The following is a 23,804-nucleotide window of genomic DNA, read 5'->3' on the forward strand; positions in this document are numbered from 1 at the left end:
TTGTGTGTTGACACTCAGACAGAGACAGGTGATTGTGTGTTGACACTGAGACAGAGACCGGTTATTGTGTGTTGACAGAGACAGGTGATTGTGTGTTGACACTGAGACAGAGACAGGTGATTGTGTGTTGACACTGAGACAGAGACCGGTGATTGTGTGTTGACACTGAGACAGAGACCGGTGATTGTGTGTTGACATTGAGACAGAGACCGGTGATTGTGTGTTGACATTGAGACAGAGACCGGTGATTGTGTGTTAACACTGAGACAGAGACAGGTGATTGTGTGTTGATGCTCAGAGACAGGTGATTGTGTGTTGACACTGAGACAGGTGATTGTGTGTTGACACTGAGACAGGTGATTGTGTGTTGACACTGAGACAGGTGATTGTGTGTTGACACTGAGACAGAGACAGGTGATTGTGTGTTGACACTGAGACAGAGACAGGTGATTGTGTGTTGACACTGAGACAGAGACAGGTGATTGTGTGTTGACACTGAGACAGAGACAGGTTATTGTGTGTTGACACAGAGACAGGTGATTGTGTGTTGACACTGAGACAGGGTGATTGTGTGTTGACACTGAGACAGGTGATTGTGTGTTGACACTGAGACAGGTGATTGTGTGTTGACACTGAGACAGGTGATTGTGTGTTGACACTGAGACAGGTGATTGTGTGTTGACACTGAGACAGGTGATTGTGTGTTGACACTGAGACAGGTGATTGTGTGTTGACACTGAGACAGAGACAGGTGATTGTGTGTTGACACTGAGACAGAGACAGGTGATTGTGTGTTGACACTGAGACAGAGACAGGTGATTGTGTGTTGACACTGAGACAGAGACAGGTGATTGTGTGTTGACACTGAGACAGAGACAGGTGATTGTGTGTTGACACTGAGACAGAGACAGGTGATTGTGTGTTGACACTCAGAGACAGGTGATTGTGTGTTGACACTCAGAGACAGGTGATTGTGTGTTCACACTGAGACAGAGACAGGTGATTGTGTGTTGACTCTGAGACAGAGACCGGTGATTGTGTGTTGACATTGAGACAGAGACCGGTGATTGTGTGTTGACGCTCAGAGACTGAGACAGGTTATTGTGTGTTGACGCTCAGAGACAGAGACAGGTGATTGTGTTGACACTCAGAGACAGGTGATTGTGTGTTGACACTGAGACAGAGACAGGTGATTGTGTGTTGACACTGAGACAGAGACAGGTGATTGTGTGTTGATGCTCAGAGACAGGTGATTGTGTGTTGACACTGAGACAGAGACAGTTTATTGTGTGTTGACACTGAGACAGAGACCGGTGATTGTGTGTTGACACTGAGACAGAGACCGGTGATTGTGTGTTGACATTGAGACAGAGACAGGTGATTGTGTGTTGACACTGAGACAGAGACAGGTGATTGTGTGTTGACACTGAGACAGAGACAGGTGATTGTGTGTTGACACTGAGACAGAGACAGGTGATTGTGTGTTGACACTGAGACAGAGACAGGTGATTGTGTGTTGACACTGAGACAGAGACAGGTGATTGTGTGTTGATGCTCAGAGACAGGTGATTGTGTGTTGACACTGAGACAGAGACAGTTGATTGTGTGTTGACACTGAGACAGAGACCGGTGATTGTGTGTTGACACTGAGACAGAGACCGGTGATTGTGTGTTGACATTGAGACAGAGACAGGTGATTGTGTGTTGACACTGAGACAGAGACAGGTGATTGTGTGTTGACATTCTGAGACTGAGACAGGTGATTGTGTGTTGACATTCTGAGACTGAGACAGGTGATTGTGTGTTGACGCTCAGAGACTGAGACAGGTGATTGTGTGTTGACGCTCAGAGACTGAGACAGGTGATTGTGTGTTGACGCTCAGAGACTGAGACAGGTGATTGTGTGTTGACGCTCAGAGACTGAGACAGGTGATTGTGTGTTGACGCTCAGAGACTGAGACAGGTGATTGTGTGTTGACGCTCAGAGACTGAGACAGGTGATTGTGTGTTGACGCTCAGAGACTGAGACAGGTGATTGTGTGTTGACGCTCAGAGACAGAGACAGGTGATTGTGTGTTGACACTCAGACAGAGACAGGTGATTGTGTGTTGACACTCAGACAGAGACAGGTGATTGTGTGTTGACACTGAGACAGAGACAGGTGATTGTGTGTTGACACTGAGACAGAGACAGGTGATTGTGTGTTGACACTGAGACAGAGACAGGTGATTATGTGTTGATGCTCTGAGACTGAGACAGGTGATTGTGTGTTGATGCTCTGAGACTGAGACAGGTGATTGTGTGTTGATGCTCTGAGACTGAGACAGGTGATTGTGTGTTGATGCTCTGAGACTGAGACAGGTGATTGTGTGTTGACACTCAGAGACAGGTGATTGTGTGTTGACACTCAGAGACAGGTGATTGTGTGATGACACTGAAACAGAGACAGGTGATTGTGTGTTGATGCTCAGAGACTGAGACAGGTGATTGTGTGTTGATGCTCTGAGACTGAGACAGGTGATTGTGTGTTGATGCTCTGAGACTGAGACAGGTGATTGTGTGTTGACGCTCAGAGACAGGTGATTGTGTGTTGACGCTCAGAGACAGGTGATTGTGTGTTGACGCTCAGAGACAGGTGATTGTGTGTTGACACTCAGACAGAGACAGGTGATTGTGTGTTGACACTGAGACAGAGACCGGTGATTGTGTGTTGACACTGAGACAGAGACCGGTGATTGTGTGTTGACATTGAGACAGAGACAGGTGATTGTGTGTTGACACTGAGACAGAGACAGGTGATTGTGTGTTGACACTGAGACAGAGACAGGTGATTGTGTGTTGACACTGAGACAGAGACAGGTGATTGTGTGTTGACGCTCAGAGACTGAGACAGGTGATTGTGTGTTGACGCTCAGAGACAGAGACAGGTGATTGTGTGTTGACGCTCAGAGACAGAGACAGGTGATTGTGTGTTGACACTCAGACAGAGACAGGTGATTGTGTGTTGACACTGAGACAGAGACAGGTGATTGTGTGTTGACGCTGAGACAGAGACAGGTGATTGTGTGTTGACACTGAGACAGAGACAGGTGATTGTGTGTTGACACTGAGACAGAGACAGGTGATTGTGTGTTGACATTCTGAGACTGAGACAGGTGATTGTGTGTTGACGCTCAGAGACTGAGACAGGTGATTGTGTGTTGACGCTCAGAGACAGAGACAGGTGATTGTGTGTTGACGCTCAGAGACAGAGACAGGTGATTGTGTGTTGACACTCAGACAGAGACAGGTGATTGTGTGTTGACACTGAGACAGAGACAGGTGATTGTGTGTTGACACTGAGACAGAGACAGGTGATTGTGTGTTGACAGAGACAGGTGATTGTGTGTTGACACTGAGACAGAGACAGGTGATTGTGTGTTGACACTGAGACAGAGACAGGTGATTGTGTGTTGACACTGAGACAGAGACCGGTGATTGTGTGTTGACACTGAGACAGAGACCGGTGATTGTGTGTTGACACTGAGACAGAGACCGGTGATTGTGTGTTGACACTGAGACAGAGACCGGTGATTGTGTGTTGACATTGAGACAGAGACCGGTGATTGTGTGTTGACATTGAGACAGAGACCGGTGATTGTGTGTTGATGCTCAGAGACAGGTGATTGTGTGTTGACACTGAGACAGGTGATTGTGTGTTGACACTGAGACAGAGACAGGTGATTGTGTGTTGACACTGAGACAGAGACAGGTGATTGTGTGTTGACACTGAGACAGAGACAGGTTATTGTGTGTTGACACTGAGACAGAGACAGGTGATTGTGTGTTGACACAGACAGAGACAGGTGATTGTGTGTTGACACTGAGACAGGTGATTGTGTGTTGACACTGAGACAGGTGATTGTGTGTTGACACTGAGACAGGTGATTGTGTGTTGACACTGAGACAGGTGATTGTGTGTTGACACTGAGACAGGTGATTGTGTGTTGACACTGAGACAGAGACAGGTGATTGTGTGTTGACACTGAGACAGAGACAGGTGATTGTGTGTTGACACTGAGACAGAGACAGGTGATTGTGTGTTGACACTGAGACAGAGACAGGTGATTGTGTGTTGACACTCAGAGACAGGTGATTGTGTGTTGACACTCAGAGACAGGTGATTGTGTGTTGACACTCAGAGACAGGTGATTGTGTGTTGACACTCAGAGACAGGTGATTGTGTGTTGACACTACAGAGACAGGTGATTGTGTGTTGACACTGCAGAGACAGGTGATTGTGTGTTGACACTGCAGAGACAGGTGATTGTGTGTTGACACTGAGACAGAGACAGGTGATTGTGTGTTGACACTGAGACAGAGACCGGTGATTGTGTGTTGACGCTCAGAGACAGGTGATTGTGTGTTGACGCTAGAGACAGAGACAGTTTATTGTGTTTGACACTGAGACCGGTGATTGTGTGTTGACACTGAGACAGAGACAGGTGATTGTGTGTTGACACTGAGACAGAGACAGGTGATTGTGTGTTGACGCTCAGAGACTGAGACAGGTTATTGTGTGTTGACGCTCAGAGACAGAGCAGGTGATTGTGTTGACACTCAGAGACAGGTGATTGTGTGTTGACACTGAGACAGAGACAGGTGATTGTGTGTTGATGCTCAGAGACAGGTGATTGTGTGTTGACGCTGAGACAGAGACAGTTTATTGTGTGTTGACACTGAGACAGAGACAGTTTATTGTGTGTTGACACTGAGACAGAGACCGGTGATTGTGTGTTGACACTGAGACAGAGACAGGTGATTGTGTGTTGACGCTCAGAGACAGAGACAGGTGATTGTGTGTTGACACTGACAGAGACAGGTGATTGTGTGTTGACACTCAGAGACAGGTGATTGTGTGTTGACACTGAGACAGAGACAGGTGATTGTGTGTTGACACTGAGACAGAGACAGGTGATTGTGTGTTGATACTCAGAGACAGGTGATTGTGTGTTGACACTGAGACAGAGACAGTTGATTGTGTGTTGACACTGAGACAGAGACAGGTGATTGTGTGTTGACACTGAGACAGGTGATTGTGTGTTGACACTGAGACAGCGGTGATTGTGTGTTGACACTGAGACAGAGACAGGTGATTGTGTGTTGACATCTGAGACTGAGACAGGTGATTGTGTGTTGATTCTGAGAAGACAGGTGATTGTGTGTTGATGCTCAGAGACAGGTGATTGTGTGTTGATGCTCAGAGACGAAGGTGATTGTGTGTTGACGCTCAGAGACAGGTGATTGTGTGTTGACGCTCAGAGACAGGTGATTGTGTGTTGACGCTCTGAGACAGGTGATTGTGTGTTGACGCTCAGAGACAGGTGATTGTGTGTTGACACTCAGAGACAGGTGATTGTGTGTTGACACTCAGAGACAGGTGATTGTGTGTTGACACTGAGACAGAGACAGGTGATTGTGTGTTGACACTGAGACAGAGACAGGTGATTGTGTGTTGACACTGAGACAGAGACAGGTGATTGTGTGTTGACACTGAGACAGAGACAGGTGATTGTGTGTTGACACTGAGACAGAGACAGGTGATTGTGTGTTGACACTGAGACAGGTGATTGTGTGTTGACACTGAGACAGGTGATTGTGTGTTGATGCTCTGAGACAGGTGATTGTGTGTTGACACTCAGAGACAGGTGATTGTGTGTTGACACTCAGAGACAGGTGATTGTGTGTTGACACTGAGACAGAGACAGGTGATTGTGTGTTGACACTGAGACAGAGACAGGTGATTATGTGTTGATGCTCTGAGACTGAGACAGGTGATTGTGTGTTGATGCTCTGAGACTGAGACAGGTGATTGTGTGTTGATGCTCTGAGACTGAGACAGGTGATTGTGTGTTGACACTCGAGACAGGTGATTGTGTGTTGACACTGAGACAGGTGATTGTGTGTTGATCTCTGAGACAGGTGATTGTGTGTTGATCTCTGAGACAGGTGATTGTGTGTTGAGACTGAGCAGAGACAGGTGATTGTGTGTTGATACTCAGAGACAGGTGATTTGTGTTGACACTGAGACAGGACAGGTGATTGTGTGTTGACACTGAGACAGGTGATTGTGTGTTGACACTGAGACAGGTGATTGTGTGTTGAGACTGAGACAGAGACCGGTTATTGTGTGTTGACAGAGACAGGTGATTGTGTGTTGACACTGAGACAGAGACAGGTGATTGTGTGTTGATGCTCAGAGACAGGTGATTGTGTGTTGACGCTCAGAGACAGGTGATTGTGTGTTGACGCTCAGAGACAGGTGATTGTGTGTTGACGCTCAGAGACAGGTGATTGTGTGTTGACGCTCAGAGACAGGTGATTGTGTGTTGACGCTCAGAGACAGGTGATTGTGTGTTGACGCTCAGAGACAGGTGATTGTGTGTTGACACTGAGACAGAGACAGGTGATTGTGTGTTGACACTGAGACAGAGACCGGTGATTGTGTGTTGACATTGAGACAGAGACCGGTGATTGTGTGTTAACACTGAGACAGAGACAGGTGATTGTGTGTTGATGCTCAGAGACAGGTGATTGTGTGTTGATGCTCAGAGACAGGTGATTGTGTGTTGATGCTCAGAGACAGGTGATTGTGTGTTGACACTGAGACAGGTGATTGTGTGTTGACACTGAGACAGAGACAGGTGATTGTGTGTTGACACTGAGACAGAGACAGGTGATTGTGTGTTGACACTGAGACAGAGACAGGTGATTGTGTGTTGACACTGAGACAGAGACAGGTGATTGTGTGTTGACACTCAGAGACAGGTGATTGTGTGTTGACACTCAGAGACAGGTGATTGTGTGTTGACACTCAGAGACAGGTGATTGTGTGTTGACACTCAGAGACAGGTGATTGTGTGTTGACACTCAGAGACAGGTGATTGTGTGTTGACACTCAGAGACAGGTGATTGTGTGTTGACACTCAGAGACAGGTGATTGTGTGTTGACACTCAGAGACAGGTGATTGTGTGTTGATGCTCTGAGACAGGTGATTGTGTGTTGATGCTCTGAGACAGGTGATTGTGTGTTGACAATCAGAGACAGGTGATTGTGTGTTGACACTCAGAGACAGGTGATTGTGTGTTGACACTGAGACAGAGACAGGTGATTGTGTGTTGATGCTGAGACAGAGACAGGTGATTGTGTGTTGATGCTCTGAGACCTGAGACAGGTGATTGTGTGTTGATCTCTGAGACTGAGACAGGTGATTGTGTGTTGATGCTCTGAGACAGAGACAGGTGATTGTGTGTTGATGCTCTGAGACAGAGACAGGTGATTGTGTGTTGACGCTCAGAGACAGGTGATTGTGTGTTGACGCTCTGAGACAGGTGATTGTGTGTTGACACTCAGAGACAGGTGATTGTGTGTTGACACTCAGAGACAGGTGATTGTGTGTTGACACTCGAGACAGGTGATTGTGTGTTGACACTCGAGACAGGTGATTGTGTGTTGACACTCAGAGACAGGTGATTGTGTGTTGACACTGAGACAGGTGATTGTGTGTTGACACTGAGACAGGTGATTGTGTGTTGACACTGAGACAGAGACAGGTGATTGTGTGTTGACACTGCAGAGACAGGTGATTGTGTGTTGACGCTAACAGAGACAGGTGATTGTGTGTTGACGCTCAGAGACAGGTGATTGTGTGTTGACGCTCAGAGACAGGTGATTGTGTGTTGACGCTCAGAGACAGGTGATTGTGTGTTGACGCTCAGAGACAGGTGATTGTGTGTTGACGCTCAGAGACAGGTGATTGTGTGTTGACACTCAGAGACAGGTGATTGTGTGTTGACACTGAGACAGAGACAGGTGATTGTGTGTTGACACTGAGACAGAGACGGTGATTGTGTGTTGACACTGAGACAGCGTGATTGTGTGTTGACACTCAGAGACAGGTGATTGTGTGTTGATGCTCAGAGACAGGTGATTGTGTGTTGATGCTCAGAGACAGGTGATTGTGTGTTGACACTGAGACAGGTGATTGTGTGTTGACACTGAGACAGAGACAGGTGATTGTGTGTTGACACTGAGACAGAGACAGGTGATTGTGTGTTGACACTGAGACAGAGACAGGTGATTGTGTGTTGACACTCAGAGACAGGTGATTGTGTGTTGACACTCAGAGACAGGTGATTGTGTGTTGACACTCAGAGACAGGTGATTGTGTGTTGACACTCAGAGACAGGTGATTGTGTGTTGACACTCAGAGACAGGTGATTGTGTGTTGACACTCAGAGACAGGTGATTGTGTGTTGACACTCAGAGACAGGTGATTGTGTGTTGACACTAGAGACAGGTGATTGTGTGTTGACACTGAGACAGGTGATTGTGTGTTGACACTGAGACAGGTGATTGTGTGTTGACACTGAGACAGGTGATTGTGTGTTGACACTGAGACAGAGACAGGTGATTGTGTGTTGACACTCAGAGACAGGTGATTGTGTGTTCACACTGAGACAGAGACAGGTGATTGTGTGTTGACACTGAGACAGAGACAGGTGATTGTGTGTTGACTCTGAGACAGAGACCGGTGATTGTGTGTTGACTCTGAGACAGAGACAGGTGATTGTGTGTTGACACTGAGACAGAGACAGGTGATTGTGTGTTGACATTCTGAGACTGAGACAGGTGATTGTGTGTTGACGCTCAGAGACAGAGACAGGTGATTGTGTTGACACTCAGAGACAGGTGATTGTGTTGACACTGAGACAGAGACAGGTGATTGTGTGTTGACACTGAGACAGAGACAGGTGATTGTGTGTTGATGCTCAGAGACAGGTGATTGTGTGTTGACACTGAGACAGAGACAGTTTATTGTGTGTTGACACTGAGACAGAGACCGGTGATTGTGTGTTGACACTGAGACAGAGACAGGTGATTGTGTGTTGACACTGAGACAGAGACAGGTGATTGTGTGTTGACACTGAGACAGAGACAGGTGATTGTGTGTTGACATTCTGAGACTGAGACAGGTGATTGTGTGTTGACGCTCAGAGACTGCAGGTGATTGTGTGTTGACGCTCAGAGACTGAGACAGGTGATTGTGTGTTGACGCTCAGAGACTGAGACAGGTGATTGTGTGTTGACGCTCAGAGACTGAGACAGGTGATTGTGTGTTGACGCTCAGAGACAGAGACAGGTGATTGTGTGTTGACGCTCAGAGACAGAGACAGGTGATTGTGTGTTGACGCTCAGAGACTAGGTGATTGTGTGTTGACACTGAGACAGAGACAGGTGATTGTGTGTTGACACTGAGACAGAGACAGGTGATTGTGTGTTGACACTACAGAGACAGGTGATTGTGTGTTGACACTCAGAGACAGGTGATTGTGTGTTGACACTGAGACAGGTGATTGTGTGTTGACACTGAGACAGAGACAGGTGATTGTGTGTTGACACTGAGACAGAGACAGGTGATTGTGTGTTGACACTGAGACAGAGACAGGTGATTGTGTGTTGACACTGAGACAGGTGATTGTGTGTTGACACTGAGACAGGTGATTGTGTGTTGACACTGAGACAGAGACAGGTGATTGTGTGTTGACATTCTGAGACAGGTGATTGTGTGTTGAGACAGAGACAGGTGATTGTGTTGACATTCTGAGACAGGTGATTGTGTGTTGACATTCTGAGACAGGTGATTGTGTGTTGACACTGAGACAGGTGATTGTGTGTTGACACTGAGACAGAGACAGGTGATTGTGTGTTGAGCGCTGAGACTGAGACAGGTGATTGTGTGTTGATACTCAGAGACAGGTGATTGTGTGTTGACACTGAGACAGAGACAGGTGATTGTGTGTTGATGCTCTGAGACAGAGACAGGTGATTGTGTGTTGATGCTCTGAGACTGAGACAGGTGATTGTGTGTTGATGCTCTGAGACAGGTGATTGTGTGTTGACAATCAGAGACAGGTGATTGTGTGTTGACACTCAGAGACAGGTGATTGTGTGTTGACACTGAGACAGAGACAGGTGATTGTGTGTTGACACTGAGACAGAGACAGGTGATTGTGTGTTGATGCTCTGAGACTGAGACAGGTGATTGTGTGTTGATGCTCTGAGACTGAGACAGGTGATTGTGTGTTGACACTGAGACAGAGACAGGTGATTGTGTTGACACAGAGACAGAGACAGGTGATTGTGTGTTGACACAGAGACAGAGACAGGTGATTGTGTGTTGACACAGAGACAGAGACAGGTGATTGTGTGTTGACACAGAGACAGAGACAGGTGATTGTGTGTTGACACTGAGACAGAGACAGGTGATTGTGTGTTGACGCTACAGAGACAGGTGATTGTGTGTTGACGCTCAGAGACAGGTGATTGTGTGTTGACACTGAGACAGAGACAGGTGATTGTGTGTTGACACTCAGAGACAGGTGATTGTGTGTTGACACTCAGAGACAGGTGATTGTGTGTTGACACTCAGAGACAGGTGATTGTGTGTTGACACTCAGAGACAGGTTATTGTGTGTTGACACTGAGACAGAGACAGGTGATTGTGTGTTGACACTGAGACAGAGACAGGTGATTGTGTGTTGACACAGAGACAGGTGATTGTGTGTTGACACAGAGACAGGTGATTGTGTGTTGACACTGAGACAGGTGATTGTGTGTTGACACTGAGACAGGTGATTGTGTGTTGACACTGAGACAGAGACAGGTGATTGTGTGTTGACACTCAGAGACAGGTGATTGTGTGTTGACACTCAGAGACAGGTGATTGTGTGTTGACACTCAGAGACAGGTGATTGTGTGTTGACACTCAGAGACAGGTGATTGTGTGTTGACACTCAGAGACAGGTGATTGTGTGTTCACACTGAGACAGAGACAGGTGATTGTGTGTTGACTCTGAGACAGAGACCGGTGATTGTGTGTTGACATTGAGACAGAGACCGGTGATTGTGTGTTGACATTCTGAGACTGAGACAGGTGATTGTGTGTTGACGCTCAGAGACAGAGACAGGTGATTGTGTGTTGACACTGAGACAGAGACAGGTGATTGTGTGTTGACACTGAGACAGAGACAGGTGATTGTGTGTTGATGCTCAGAGACAGGTGATTGTGTGTTGACACTGAGACAGAGACAGTTTATTGTGTGTTGACACTGAGACAGAGACCGGTGATTGTGTGTTGACACTGAGACAGAGACCGGTGATTGTGTGTTGACATTGAGACAGAGACAGGTGATTGTGTGTTGACACTGAGACAGAGACAGGTGATTGTGTGTTGACATTCTGAGACTGAGACAGGTGATTGTGTGTTGACATTCTGAGACTGAGACAGGTGATTGTGTGTTGATGCTCAGAGACTGAGACAGGTGATTGTGTGTTGACGCTCAGAGACTGAGACAGGTGATTGTGTGTTGACGCTCAGAGACTGAGACAGGTGATTGTGTGTTGACGCTCAGAGACAGAGACAGGTGATTGTGTGTTGACGCTCAGAGACAGAGACAGGTGATTGTGTGTTGACACTCAGAGACAGGTGATTGTGTGTTGACACTCAGAGACAGGTGATTGTGTGTTGACACTGAGACAGAGACAGGTGATTGTGTGTTGACACTGAGACAGAGACAGGTGATTGTGTGTTGACACTGAGACAGAGACAGGTGATTGTGTGTTGACACTGAGACAGAGACAGGTGATTGTGTGTTGACACTGAGACAGAGACAGGTGATTGTGTGTTGACACTCAGAGACAGGTGATTGTGTGTTGACACTCAGAGACAGGTGATTGTGTGTTGACACTCAGAGACAGGTGATTGTGTGTTGACACTGAGACAGGTGATTGTGTGTTGACACTGAGACAGAGACAGGTGATTGTGTGTTGATGCTCAGAGACAGGTGATTGTGTGTTGACACTGAGACAGGTGATTGTGTGTTGACACTGAGACAGGTGATTGTGTGTTGACACTGAGACAGGTGATTGTGTGTTGACACTGAGACAGGTGATTGTGTGTTGACTCTGAGACAGGTGATTGTGTGTTGACTCTGAGACAGGTGATTGTGTGTTGACATTCTGAGACAGGTGATTGTGTGTTGAGACAGAGACAGGTGATTGTGTTGAGACAGAGACAGGTGATTGTGTTGACATTCTGAGACAGGTGATTGTGTGTTGACACTGAGACAGAGACAGGTGATTGTGTGTTGACACTGAGACTGAGACAGGTGATTGTGTGTTGATGCTCAGAGACAGGTGATTGTGTGTTGACACTGAGACAGAGACAGGTGATTGTGTGTTGATGCTCTGAGACAGAGACAGGTGATTGTGTGTTGATGCTCTGAGACTGAGACAGGTGATTGTGTGTTGATGCTCTGAGACAGTTGATTGTGTGTTGACAATCAGAGACAGGTGATTGTGTGTTGACACTCAGAGACAGGTGATTGTGTGTTGACACTCAGAGACAGGTGATTGTGTGTTGACACTGAGACAGAGACAGGTGATTGTGTGTTGACACTGAGACAGAGACAGGTGATTGTGTGTTGATGCTCAGAGACAGGTGATTGTGTGTTGACACTGAGACAGAGACAGGTGATTGTGTGTTGACACTGAGACAGAGACCGGTGATTGTGTGTTGACACTGAGACAGAGACCGGTGATTGTGTGTTGACATTGAGACAGAGACCGGTGATTGTGTGTTGACACTGAGACAGAGACAGGTGATTGTGTGTTGACATTCTGAGACTGAGACAGGTGATTGTGTGTTGACATTCTGAGACTGAGACAGGTGATTGTGTGTTGATGCTCAGAGACTGAGACAGGTGATTGTGTGTTGACGCTCAGAGACTGAGACAGGTGATTGTGTGTTGACGCTCAGAGACTGAGACAGGTGATTGTGTGTTGACGCTCAGAGACAGAGACAGGTGATTGTGTGTTGACGCTCAGAGACAGAGACAGGTGATTGTGTGTTGACACTCAGAGACAGGTGATTGTGTGTTGACACTGAGACAGAGACAGGTGATTGTGTGTTGACACTGAGACAGAGACAGGTGATTGTGTGTTGACACTGAGACAGAGACAGGTGATTGTGTGTTGACACTGAGACAGAGACAGGTGATTGTGTGTTGACACTGAGACAGAGACAGGTGATTGTGTGTTGACACTCAGAGACAGGTGATTGTGTGTTGACACTCAGAGACAGGTGATTGTGTGTTGACACTCAGAGACAGGTGATTGTGTGTTGACACTGAGACAGGTGATTGTGTGTTGACACTGAGACAGAGACAGGTGATTGTGTGTTGATGCTCAGAGACAGGTGATTGTGTGTTGACACTGAGACAGGTGATTGTGTGTTGACACTGAGACAGGTGATTGTGTGTTGACACTGAGACAGGTGATTGTGTGTTGACACTGAGACAGGTGATTGTGTGTTGACTCTGAGACAGGTGATTGTGTGTTGACTCTGAGACAGGTGATTGTGTGTTGACATTCTGAGACAGGTGATTGTGTGTTGAGACAGAGACAGGTGATTGTGTTGAGACAGAGACAGGTGATTGTGTTGACATTCTGAGACAGGTGATTGTGTGTTGACACTGAGACAGAGACAGGTGATTGTGTGTTGACACTGAGACTGAGACAGGTGATTGTGTGTTGATGCTCAGAGACAGGTGATTGTGTGTTGACACTGAGACAGAGACAGGTGATTGTGTGTTGATGCTCTGAGACAGAGACAGGTGATTGTGTGTTGATGCTCTGAGACTGAGACAGGTGATTGTGTGTTGATGCTCTGAGACAGTTGATTGTGTGTTGACAATCAGAGACAGGTGATTGTGTGTTGACACTCAGAGACAGGTGATTGTGTGTTGACACTGAGACAGAGACAGGTGATTGTGTGTTGACACTGAGACAGAGACAGGTGATTATGTGTTGATGCTCTGAGACTGAGACAGGTGATTATGTGTTGATGCTCTGAGACTGAGACAGGTGATTGTGTGTTGATGCTCTGAGACTGAGACAGGTGATTGTGTGTTGATGCTCTGAGACTGAGACAGGTGATTGTGTTGACACTGAGACAGAGACAGGTGATTGTGTGTTGACACTGAGACAGAGACAGGTGATTGTGTGTTGACACTGAGACAGAGACAGGTGATTGTGTGTTGACACTGAGACAGAGACAGGTGATTGTGTGTTGACACTGAGACAGAGACAGGCAATTGTGTGTTGACACTGAGACAGACCGGTTTTGACAGAGACAGGTGATTGTGTGTTGACACTGAGACAGAGACAGGTGATTGTGTGTTGATGCTCATAGACAGGTGATTGTGTGTTGACGCTCAGAGACAGGTGATTGTGTGTTGACGCTCAGAGACAGGTGATTGTGTGTTGACGCTCAGAGACAGGTGATTGTGTGTTGACACTCAGAGACAGGTGATTGTGTGTTGACACTGAGACAGAGACAGGTGATTGTGTGTTGACACAGAGACAGGTGATTGTGTGTTGACACAGAGACAGGTGATTGTGTGTTGACACTGAGACAGGTGATTGTGTGTTGACACTGAGACAGGTGATTGTGTGTTGACACTGAGACAGAGACAGGTGATTGTGTGTTGACACTGAGACAGAGACAGGTGATTGTGTGTTGACACTCAGAGACAGGTGATTGTGTGTTGACACTCAGAGACAGGTGATTGTGTGTTGACACTCAGAGACAGGTGATTGTGTGTTGACACTCAGAGACAGGTGATTGTGTGTTCACACTGAGACAGAGACAGGTGATTGTGTGTTCACACTGAGACAGAGACCGGTGATTGTGTGTTGACACTGAGACAGAGACCGGTGATTGTGTGTTGACACTGAGACAGAGACAGGTGATTGTGTGTTGACATTCTGAGACTGAGACAGGTGATTGTGTGTTGACGCTCAGAGACTGAGACAGGTGATTGTGTGTTGACGCTCAGAGACAGAGACAGGTGATTGTGTGTTGACACTGAGACAGAGACAGGTGATTGTGTGTTGACACTGAGACAGAGACAGGTGATTGTGTGTTGATGCTCAGAGACAGGTGATTGTGTGTTGACACTGAGACAGAGACAGTTTATTGTGTGTTGACACTGAGACAGAGCCGGTGATTGTGTGTTGACACTGAGACAGAGACAGGTGATTGTGTGTTGACACTGAGACAGAGACAGGTGATTGTGTGTTGACACTGAGACAGAGACAGGTGATTGTGTGTTGATGCTCAGAGACAGGTGATTGTGTGTTGATACTCAGAGACAGTTTATTGTGTGTTGACACTGAGACAGAGACCGGTGATTGTGTGTTGACATTGAGACAGAGACAGGTGATTGTGTGTTGACACTGAGACAGAGACAGGTGATTGTGTGTTGACATTCTGAGACTGAGACAGGTGATTGTGTGTTGACATTCTGAGACTGAGACAGGTGATTGTGTGTTGATGCTCAGAGACTGAGACAGGTGATTGTGTGTTGACGCTCAGAGACTGAGACAGGTGATTGTGTGTTGACGCTCAGAGACTGAGACAGGTGATTGTGTGTTGACGCTCAGAGACTGAGACAGGTGATTGTGTGTTGACGCTCAGAGACTGAGACAGGTGATTGTGTGTTGACGCTCAGAGACTGAGACAGGTGATTGTGTGTTGACGCTCAGAGACAGAGACAGGTGATTGTGTGTTGACGCTCAGAGACAGAGACAGGTGATTGTGTGTTGACACTCAGAGACAGGTGATTGTGTGTTGACACTCAGAGACAGGTGATTGTGTGTTGACACTGAGACAGAGACAGGTGATTGTGTGTTGACACTGAGACAGAGACAGGTGATTGTGTGTTGACACTGAGACAGAGACAGGTGATTGTGTGTTGACACTGAGACAGAGACAGGTGATTGTGTGTTGACACTGAGACAGAGACAGGTGATTGTGTGTTGACACTGAGACAGAGACAGGTGATTGTGTGTTGACACTCAGAGACAGGTGATTGTGTGTTGACACTGAGACAGGTGATTGTGTGTTGACACTGAGACAGAGACAGGTGATTGTGTGTTGACACTGAGACAGAGACAGGTGATTGTGTGTTGACACTCAGAGACAGGTGATTGTGTGTTGACACTGAGACAGGTGATTGTGTGTTGACACTGAGACAGAACAGGTGATTGTGTGTTGATGCTCAGAGACAGGTGATTGTGTGTTGACACTGAGACAGGTGATTGTGTGTTGACACTGAGACAGGTGATTGTGTGTTGACACTGAGACAGGTGATTGTGTGTTGACACTGAGACAGGTGATTGTGTGTTGACATTCTGAGACAGGTGATTGTGTGTTGACATTCTGAGACAGGTGATTGTGTGTTGACATTCTGAGACAGGTGATTGTGTGTTGAGACAGAGACAGGTGATTGTGTTGACATTCTGAGACAGGTGATTGTGTGTTGACACTGAGACAGGTGATTGTGTGTTGACACTGAGACAGGTGATTGTGTGTTGATCACTGAGACAGAGACAGGTGATTGTGTGTTGATGCGCTGAGACTGAGACAGGTGATTGTGTGTTGATGCTCAGAGACAGGTGATTGTGTGTTGACACTGAGACAGAGACAGGTGATTGTGTGTTGATGCTCTGAGACAGAGACAGGTGATTGTGTGTTGATGCTCTGAGACTGAGACAGGTGATTGTGTGTTGATGCTCTGAGACAGGTGATTGTGTGTTGACAATCAGAGACAGGTGATTGTGTGTTGACACTCAGAGACAGGTGATTGTGTGTTGACACTGAGACAGAGACAGGTGATTGTGTGTTGACACTGAGACTGAGACAGGTGATTATGTGTTGATGCTCTGAGACTGAGACAGGTGATTGTGTGTTGATGCTCTGAGACTGAGACAGGTGATTGTGTGTTGATGCTCTGAGACTGAGACAGGTGATTGTGTGTTGACACTCAGAGACAGGTGATTGTGTGTTGACACTGAGACAGGTGATTGTGTGTTGATGCTCAGAGACAGGTGATTGTGTGTTGAGACTGAGACAGAGACAGGTGATTGTGTGTTGATGCTCAGAGACAGGTGTTTGTGTTGACACTGAGACAGGTGATTGTGTGTTGACACAGAGACAGAGACAGGTGATTGTGTGTTGACACTGAGACAGAGACAGGTGATTGTGTGTTGATGCTCAGAGACAGGTGATTGTGTGTTGACGCTCAGAGACAGGTGATTGTGTGTTGACGCTCAGAGACAGGTGATTGTGTGTTGACGCTCAGAGACAGGTGATTGTGTGTTGACGCTCAGAGACAGGTGATTGTGTGTTGACGCTCAGAGACAGGTGATTGTGTGTTGACACTCAGAGACAGGTGATTGTGTGTTGACACTGAGACAGAGACAGGTGATTGTGTGTTGACACTGAGACAGAGACAGGTGATTGTGTGTTGACACTGAGACAGAGACAGGTGATTGTGTGTTGACACTGAGACAGAGACAGGTGATTGTGTGTTGACACTGAGACAGAGACAGGTGATTGTGTGTTGACACTCAGAGACAGGTGATTGTGTGTTGACACTGAGACAGGTGATTGTGTGTTGACATCTGAGACAGAGACAGGTGATTGTGTGTTGACACTGAGACAGAGACAGGTGATTGTGTGTTGACGCTCAGAGACAGGTGATTGTGTGTTGACACTGAGACAGGTGATTGTGTGTTGACACTGAGACAGAGACAGGTGATTGTGTGTTGATGCTCAGAGACAGGTGATTGTGTGTTGACACTGAGACAGGTGATTGTGTGTTGACACTGAGACAGGTGATTGTGTGTTGACACTGAGACAGGTGATTGTGTGTTGACACTGAGACAGGTGATTGTGTGTTGACATTCTGAGACAGGTGATTGTGTGTTGACATTCTGAGACAGGTGATTGTGTGTTGACATTCTGAGACAGGTGATTGTGTGTTGAGACAGAGACAGGTGATTGTGTTGACATTCTGAGACAGGTGATTGTGTGTTGACACTGAGACAGGTGATTGTGTGTTGACACTGAGACAGGTGATTGTGTGTTGACACTGAGACAGAGACAGGTGATTGTGTGTTGATGCGCTGAGACTGAGACAGGTGATTGTGTGTTGATGCTCAGAGACAGGTGATTGTGTGTTGACACTGAGACAGAGACAGGTGATTGTGTGTTGATGCTCTGAGACAGAGACAGGTGATTGTGTGTTGATGCTCTGAGACTGAGACAGGTGATTGTGTGTTGATGCTCTGAGACAGGTGATTGTGTGTTGACAATCAGAGACAGGTGATTGTGTGTTGACACTCAGAGACAGGTGATTGTGTGTTGACACTGAGACAGAGACAGGTGATTGTGTGTTGACACTGAGACTGAGACAGGTGATTATGTGTTGATGCTCTGAGACTGAGACAGGTGATTGTGTGTTGATGCTCTGAGACTGAGACAGGTGATTGTGTGTTGATGCTCTGAGACTGAGACAGGTGATTGTGTGTTGACACTCAGAGACAGGTGATTGTGTGTTGACACTGAGACAGGTGATTGTGTGTTGATGCTCAGAGACAGGTGATTGTGTGTTGAGACTGAGACAGAGACAGGTGATTGTGTGTTGATGCTCAGAGACAGGTGTTTGTGTTGACACTGAGACAGGTGATTGTGTGTTGACACAGAGACAGAGACAGGTGATTGTGTGTTGACACTGAGACAGAGACAGGTGATTGTGTGTTGATGCTCAGAGACAGGTGATTGTGTGTTGATGCTCAGAGACAGGTGATTGTGTGTTGACGCTCAGAGACAGGTGATTGTGTGTTGACGCTCAGAGACAGGTGATTGTGTGACGCTCAGAGACAGGTGATTGTGTGTTGACGCTCAGAGACAGGTGATTGTGTGTTGACACTCAGAGACAGGTGATTGTGTGTTGACACTGAGACAGAGACAGGTGATTGTGTGTTGACACTGAGACAGAGACCGGTGATTGTGTGTTGACACTGAGACAGAGACCGGTGATTGTGTGTTGACACTGAGACAGAGACCGGTGATTGTGTGTTGACATTGAGACAGAGACCGGTGATTGTGTGTTAACACTGAGACAGAGACAGGTGATTGTGTGTTGATGCTCAGAGACAGGTGATTGTGTGTTGATGCTCAGAGACAGGTGATTGTGTGTTGACACTGAGACAGAGACAGGTGATTGTGTGTTGACACTGAGACAGGTGATTGTGTGTTGACACTGAGACAGGTGATTGTGTGTTGACACTGAGACAGGTGATTGTGTGTTGACTCTGAGACAGAGACAGGTGATTGTGTGTTGATGCTCTGAGACAGAGACAGGTGATTGTGTGTTGATGCTCTGAGACTGAGACAGGTGATTGTGTGTTGATGCTCTGAGACTGAGACAGGTGATTGTGTGTTGATGCTCTGAGACAGGTGATTGTGTGTTGATGCTCTGAGACAGGTGATTGTGTGTTGACAATCAGAGACAGGTGATTGTGTGTTGACACTCAGAGACAGGTGATTGTGTGTTGACACTGAGACAGAGACAGGTGATTGTGTGTTGACACTGAGACAGGTGATTATGTGTTGATGCTCTGAGACTGAGACAGGTGATTGTGTGTTGATGCTCTGAGACTGAGACAGGTGATTGTGTGTTGATGCTCTGAGACTGAGACAGGTGATTGTGTGTTGACACTCAGAGACAGGTGATTGTGTGTTGACACTGAGACAGGTGATTGTGTGTTGATGCTCAGAGACAGGTGATTGTGTGTTGAGACTGAGACAGAGACAGGTGATTGTGTGTTGATGCTCAGAGACAGGTGTTTGTGTTGACACTGAGACAGGTGATTGTGTGTTGACACAGAGACAGAGACAGGTGATTGTGTGTTGACACTGAGACAGAGACAGGTGATTGTGTGTTGATGCTCAGAGACAGGTGATTGTGTGTTGACGCTCAGAGACAGGTGATTGTGTGTTGACGCTCAGAGACAGGTGATTGTGTGTTGACGCTCAGAGACAGGTGATTGTGTGTTGACGCTCAGAGACAGGTGATTGTGTGTTGACGCTCAGAGACAGGTGATTGTGTGTTGACGCTCAGAGACAGGTGATTGTGTGTTGACACTCAGAGACAGGTGATTGTGTGTTGACACTGAGACAGAGACAGGTGATTGTGTGTTGACACTGAGACAGAGACCGGTGATTGTGTGTTGACACTGAGACAGAGACCGGTGATTGTGTGTTGACACTGAGACAGAGACCGGTGATTGTGTGTTGACATTGAGACAGAGACCGGTGATTGTGTGTTGATGCTCAGAGACAGGTGATTGTGTGTTGATCATCAGAGACAGGTGATTGTGTGTTGACACTCAGAGACAGGTGATTGTGTGTTGACACTGAGACAGAGACAGGTGATTGTGTGTTGACACTGAGACAGACCGGTGATTGTGTGTTGACACTGAGACAGAGACCGTGATTGTGTGTTGACACTGAGACAGAGACCGGTGATTGTGTGTTGACACTGAGACAGAGACCGGTGATTGTGTGTTGATGCTCAGAGACAGGTGATTGTGTGTTGATGCTCAGAGACAGGTGATTGTGTGTTGACACTGAGACAGAGACAGGTGATTGTGTGTTGACACTGAGACAGGTGATTGTGTGTTGACACTGAGACAGGTGATTGTGTGTTGACACTGAGACAGGTGATTGTGTGTTGACACTGAGACAGGTGATTGTGTGTTGACACTGAGACAGAGACAGGTGATTGTGTGTTGACATTCTGAGACAGGTGATTGTGTGTTGAGACAGAGACAGGTGATTGTGTGTTGAGACAGAGACAGGTGATTGTGTTGACATTCTGAGACAGGTGATTGTGTGTTGACACTGAGACAGAGACAGGTGATTGTGTGTTGACACTGAGACAGAGACAGGTGATTGTGTGTTGATGCTCAGAGACAGGTGATTGTGTGTTGACACTGAGACAGAGACAGGTGATTGTGTGTTGATGCTCTGAGACAGAGACAGGTGATTGTGTGTTGATGCTCTGAGACTGAGACAGGTGATTGTGTGTTGATACTCAGAGACAGGTGATTGTGTGTTGACACTGAGACAGGTGATTGTGTGTTGATGCTCAGAGACAGGTGATTGTGTGTTGAGACTGAGACAGAGACAGGTGATTGTGTGTTGATGCTCAGAGACAGGTGTTTGTGTTGACACTGAGACAGAGACAGGTGATTGTGTGTTGATGCTCTGAGACAGAGACAGGTGATTGTGTGTTGACACTGTGACAGAGAAAGGTGATTGTGTGTTGGACTCTGAGACAGAGACAGGTGATTGTGTGTTGACACTGAGACAGGTGTGTTGTCATCTTCAGGGCGAGGAACAGTATTCCTGTGTGGTGGTCGTTGTGGGGGAGGAGCTTAAACTGAACGCCACTCTGAAGAATGACCCTGAAACCAAGGTTACCACCATTACATGCTCTGTCCACCAGGTATTTACACACACACACACACACAAACACACACACTTAAACACACACACACACACACACACTTAAACACACACACACACTTAAACACACACACACTTAAACACACACACACTTAAACACACACACACACACACACTTAAACACACACATACTTACACACACATTTAAACACACACACATTTAAACACACACACACACACTTAAACACACACACACACACACACACACACACTATCGGTCAAAAGTTTGAACACATCTAGTCATTCAAGGGTTTTTCTTTATTTGTATTATTTTCTACATTTTAGAATAATAGTGAAGACATCAAAACTATGAAATAACAGATATGGAATCATGTAGCAACCAAAAAGTGTGAAACAAATCAAAATGTTCTTTAGATTTTAGATTCTTCAAAGTAGCCACCCATTGCCTTGATGACAGCTTTGCACACTCTTGGCATTCTCTCAACCAGCTTCATGAGGTAGTCACCTGGAATGCATTTCAATTAACAGGTGTTAATTTGTGGAATTTCTTTCCTTCTTAATGCATTTTAGCCAATCAGTTGTGTTGTGACAAGGTAGGGGTGGTATACAGAAGTTAGCCCTATTTGGTAAAAGACCAAGTCCATATTATGGCAAGAATAGCTCAAATAAGCAAAGAGAAATGACAGTCCATCATTACTTTAAGACATAAAGGTCAGTCAATGCGGAACATTTCAAGAACTTTGAAAGTTTCTTCAAGTGCAGTCGCAAAAAACATCAAGCACTTTGATGGAACTGACTCTCATGAGATCCGGCACAGGAAAGGAAGACCCAGAGTTACCTCTGCTGTAACAAACACATTTCAACATCAACTGTTCAGAGGAGACTGAGTGAATCAGGCCTCCATGGTTGAATTGCTGCAAAGAAACCACTGTTAAAGGACACCAATAATAAGAAGAGACTTGCTTATGCCAAGAAACATGAGCAATGGATATTAGACCGGTGGAAATCTGTCCTTTGGTCTGATGAGTCCAAATTTGAGATTTTTGGTTCCAACCGCCGTGTCTTTGTGAGACGCAGGGTAGGTGAACGGGTGATCTCTGCATGTGTGGTTCCCACCGTGAAGCATGGAGGAGGAGGTGTTATGGTGTGGGGGTGCTTTGCTGGTGCAACTGTCTGTGATTTATTTAGAATTCAAGGCACACTTAACCAGCATGGCTACCACAGCATTCTGCAGCAATACGCCATCCCATCTGGTTTGCGCTTAGTGGGACTATCATTTGTTTTTTAACAGGACAATGACCAAACACACCTCCCGGATGTGTAAGGGCTATTTGACCAAGGAGAGTGATGGAGTGCTGCATCAGATGACCTGGCTACCACAATCACCCGACCTCAACTCAATTGAGATGGTTTGGGATGAGTTGGACCGCAGAGTGAAGGAAAAGCAGCCAACAAGGGCTCAGCATATGTGGGAACTCCTTCAAGACTGTTAGAAAAGCATTCGTTTAACACTTTTTGGTTACTACATGATTCCATATGTGTTATTTCATAGTTTTGATGTCTTCACTATTATTCAACAATGTAGAAAATAGGAAAAATAAGGAAAAACCCTTGAATGAGTAGGTGTGTCCAAACCTTTTGATTGGTAGTGAATATTTAAAAACAAACAAACATATATTTAAAAATAAACCCTTACATATAATTTTAATAACATTCCACAACATTGTGTCTTACAAATATAGTATGACTTTATATATAACAATGTTATAACAATAATAACCTCTCTCTGTCCTCCACTCTCTGTCCTCCACTCTCTGTCCTCCACTCTCTGCCCTCCACTCTCTGCCCTCCACTCTCTGCCCTCCACTCTCTGCCCTCCACTCTCTGCCCTCCACTCTCTGCCCTCCACTCTCTGCCCTCTCCTCTCTGCCCTCTCCTCTCTGCCCTCCACTCTCTGCCCTCTCCTCTCTGCCCTCTCCACTCTGCCCTCCTCTCTCTGCCCTCTCTACTCTCTGCCCTCTCTACTCTCTGCCCTCTCTACTCTCTGCCCTCTCTACTCTCTACTCTCTGCCCTCTCTACTCTCTGCCCTCTCCACTCTCTGCCCTCCTCTCTCTGCCCTCCTCTCTCTGCCCTCCTCTCTCTCTGCCCTCCTCTCTCTCTGCCCTCTCCTCCTCTCTCTGCCCTCTCCTCCTCTCTCTGCCCTCTCCTCCTCTCTCTGCCCTCTCCTCCTCTCTCTGCCCTCTCCTCCTCTCTCTGCCCTCTCCTCTCTGCCCGCTCCTCTGCCCGCTCCTCTCTGCCCGCTCCCTCTCTGCCCGCTCCTCTCTGCCCGCTCCCTCTCTGCCCTCCACTCTCTGCCCCTC

The 23,804-nt window shown here is 46.7% G+C and overlaps 1 protein-coding gene across 1 annotated transcript in view; it reads left to right on the forward strand.

Moving 5' to 3' along the window:
• The window catches only part of LOC106566319 (plexin-B3), a 415,201-nt gene that overhangs the window by 65,205 nt on the left and 326,192 nt on the right, over positions 1-23,804 (forward strand). The window contains exon 10 of the mRNA XM_045692714.1: positions 21,346-21,462. Coding sequence (XP_045548670.1) covers positions 21,346-21,462 — 117 coding nt within the window. The remainder of the gene's footprint in view (positions 1-21,345; positions 21,463-23,804) is intronic.

Source organism: Salmo salar, chromosome ssa13 (assembly GCF_905237065.1).
Source record: "Salmo salar chromosome ssa13, Ssal_v3.1, whole genome shotgun sequence".
In the NCBI taxonomy this organism is placed as follows: domain Eukaryota; kingdom Metazoa; phylum Chordata; class Actinopteri; order Salmoniformes; family Salmonidae; genus Salmo; species Salmo salar.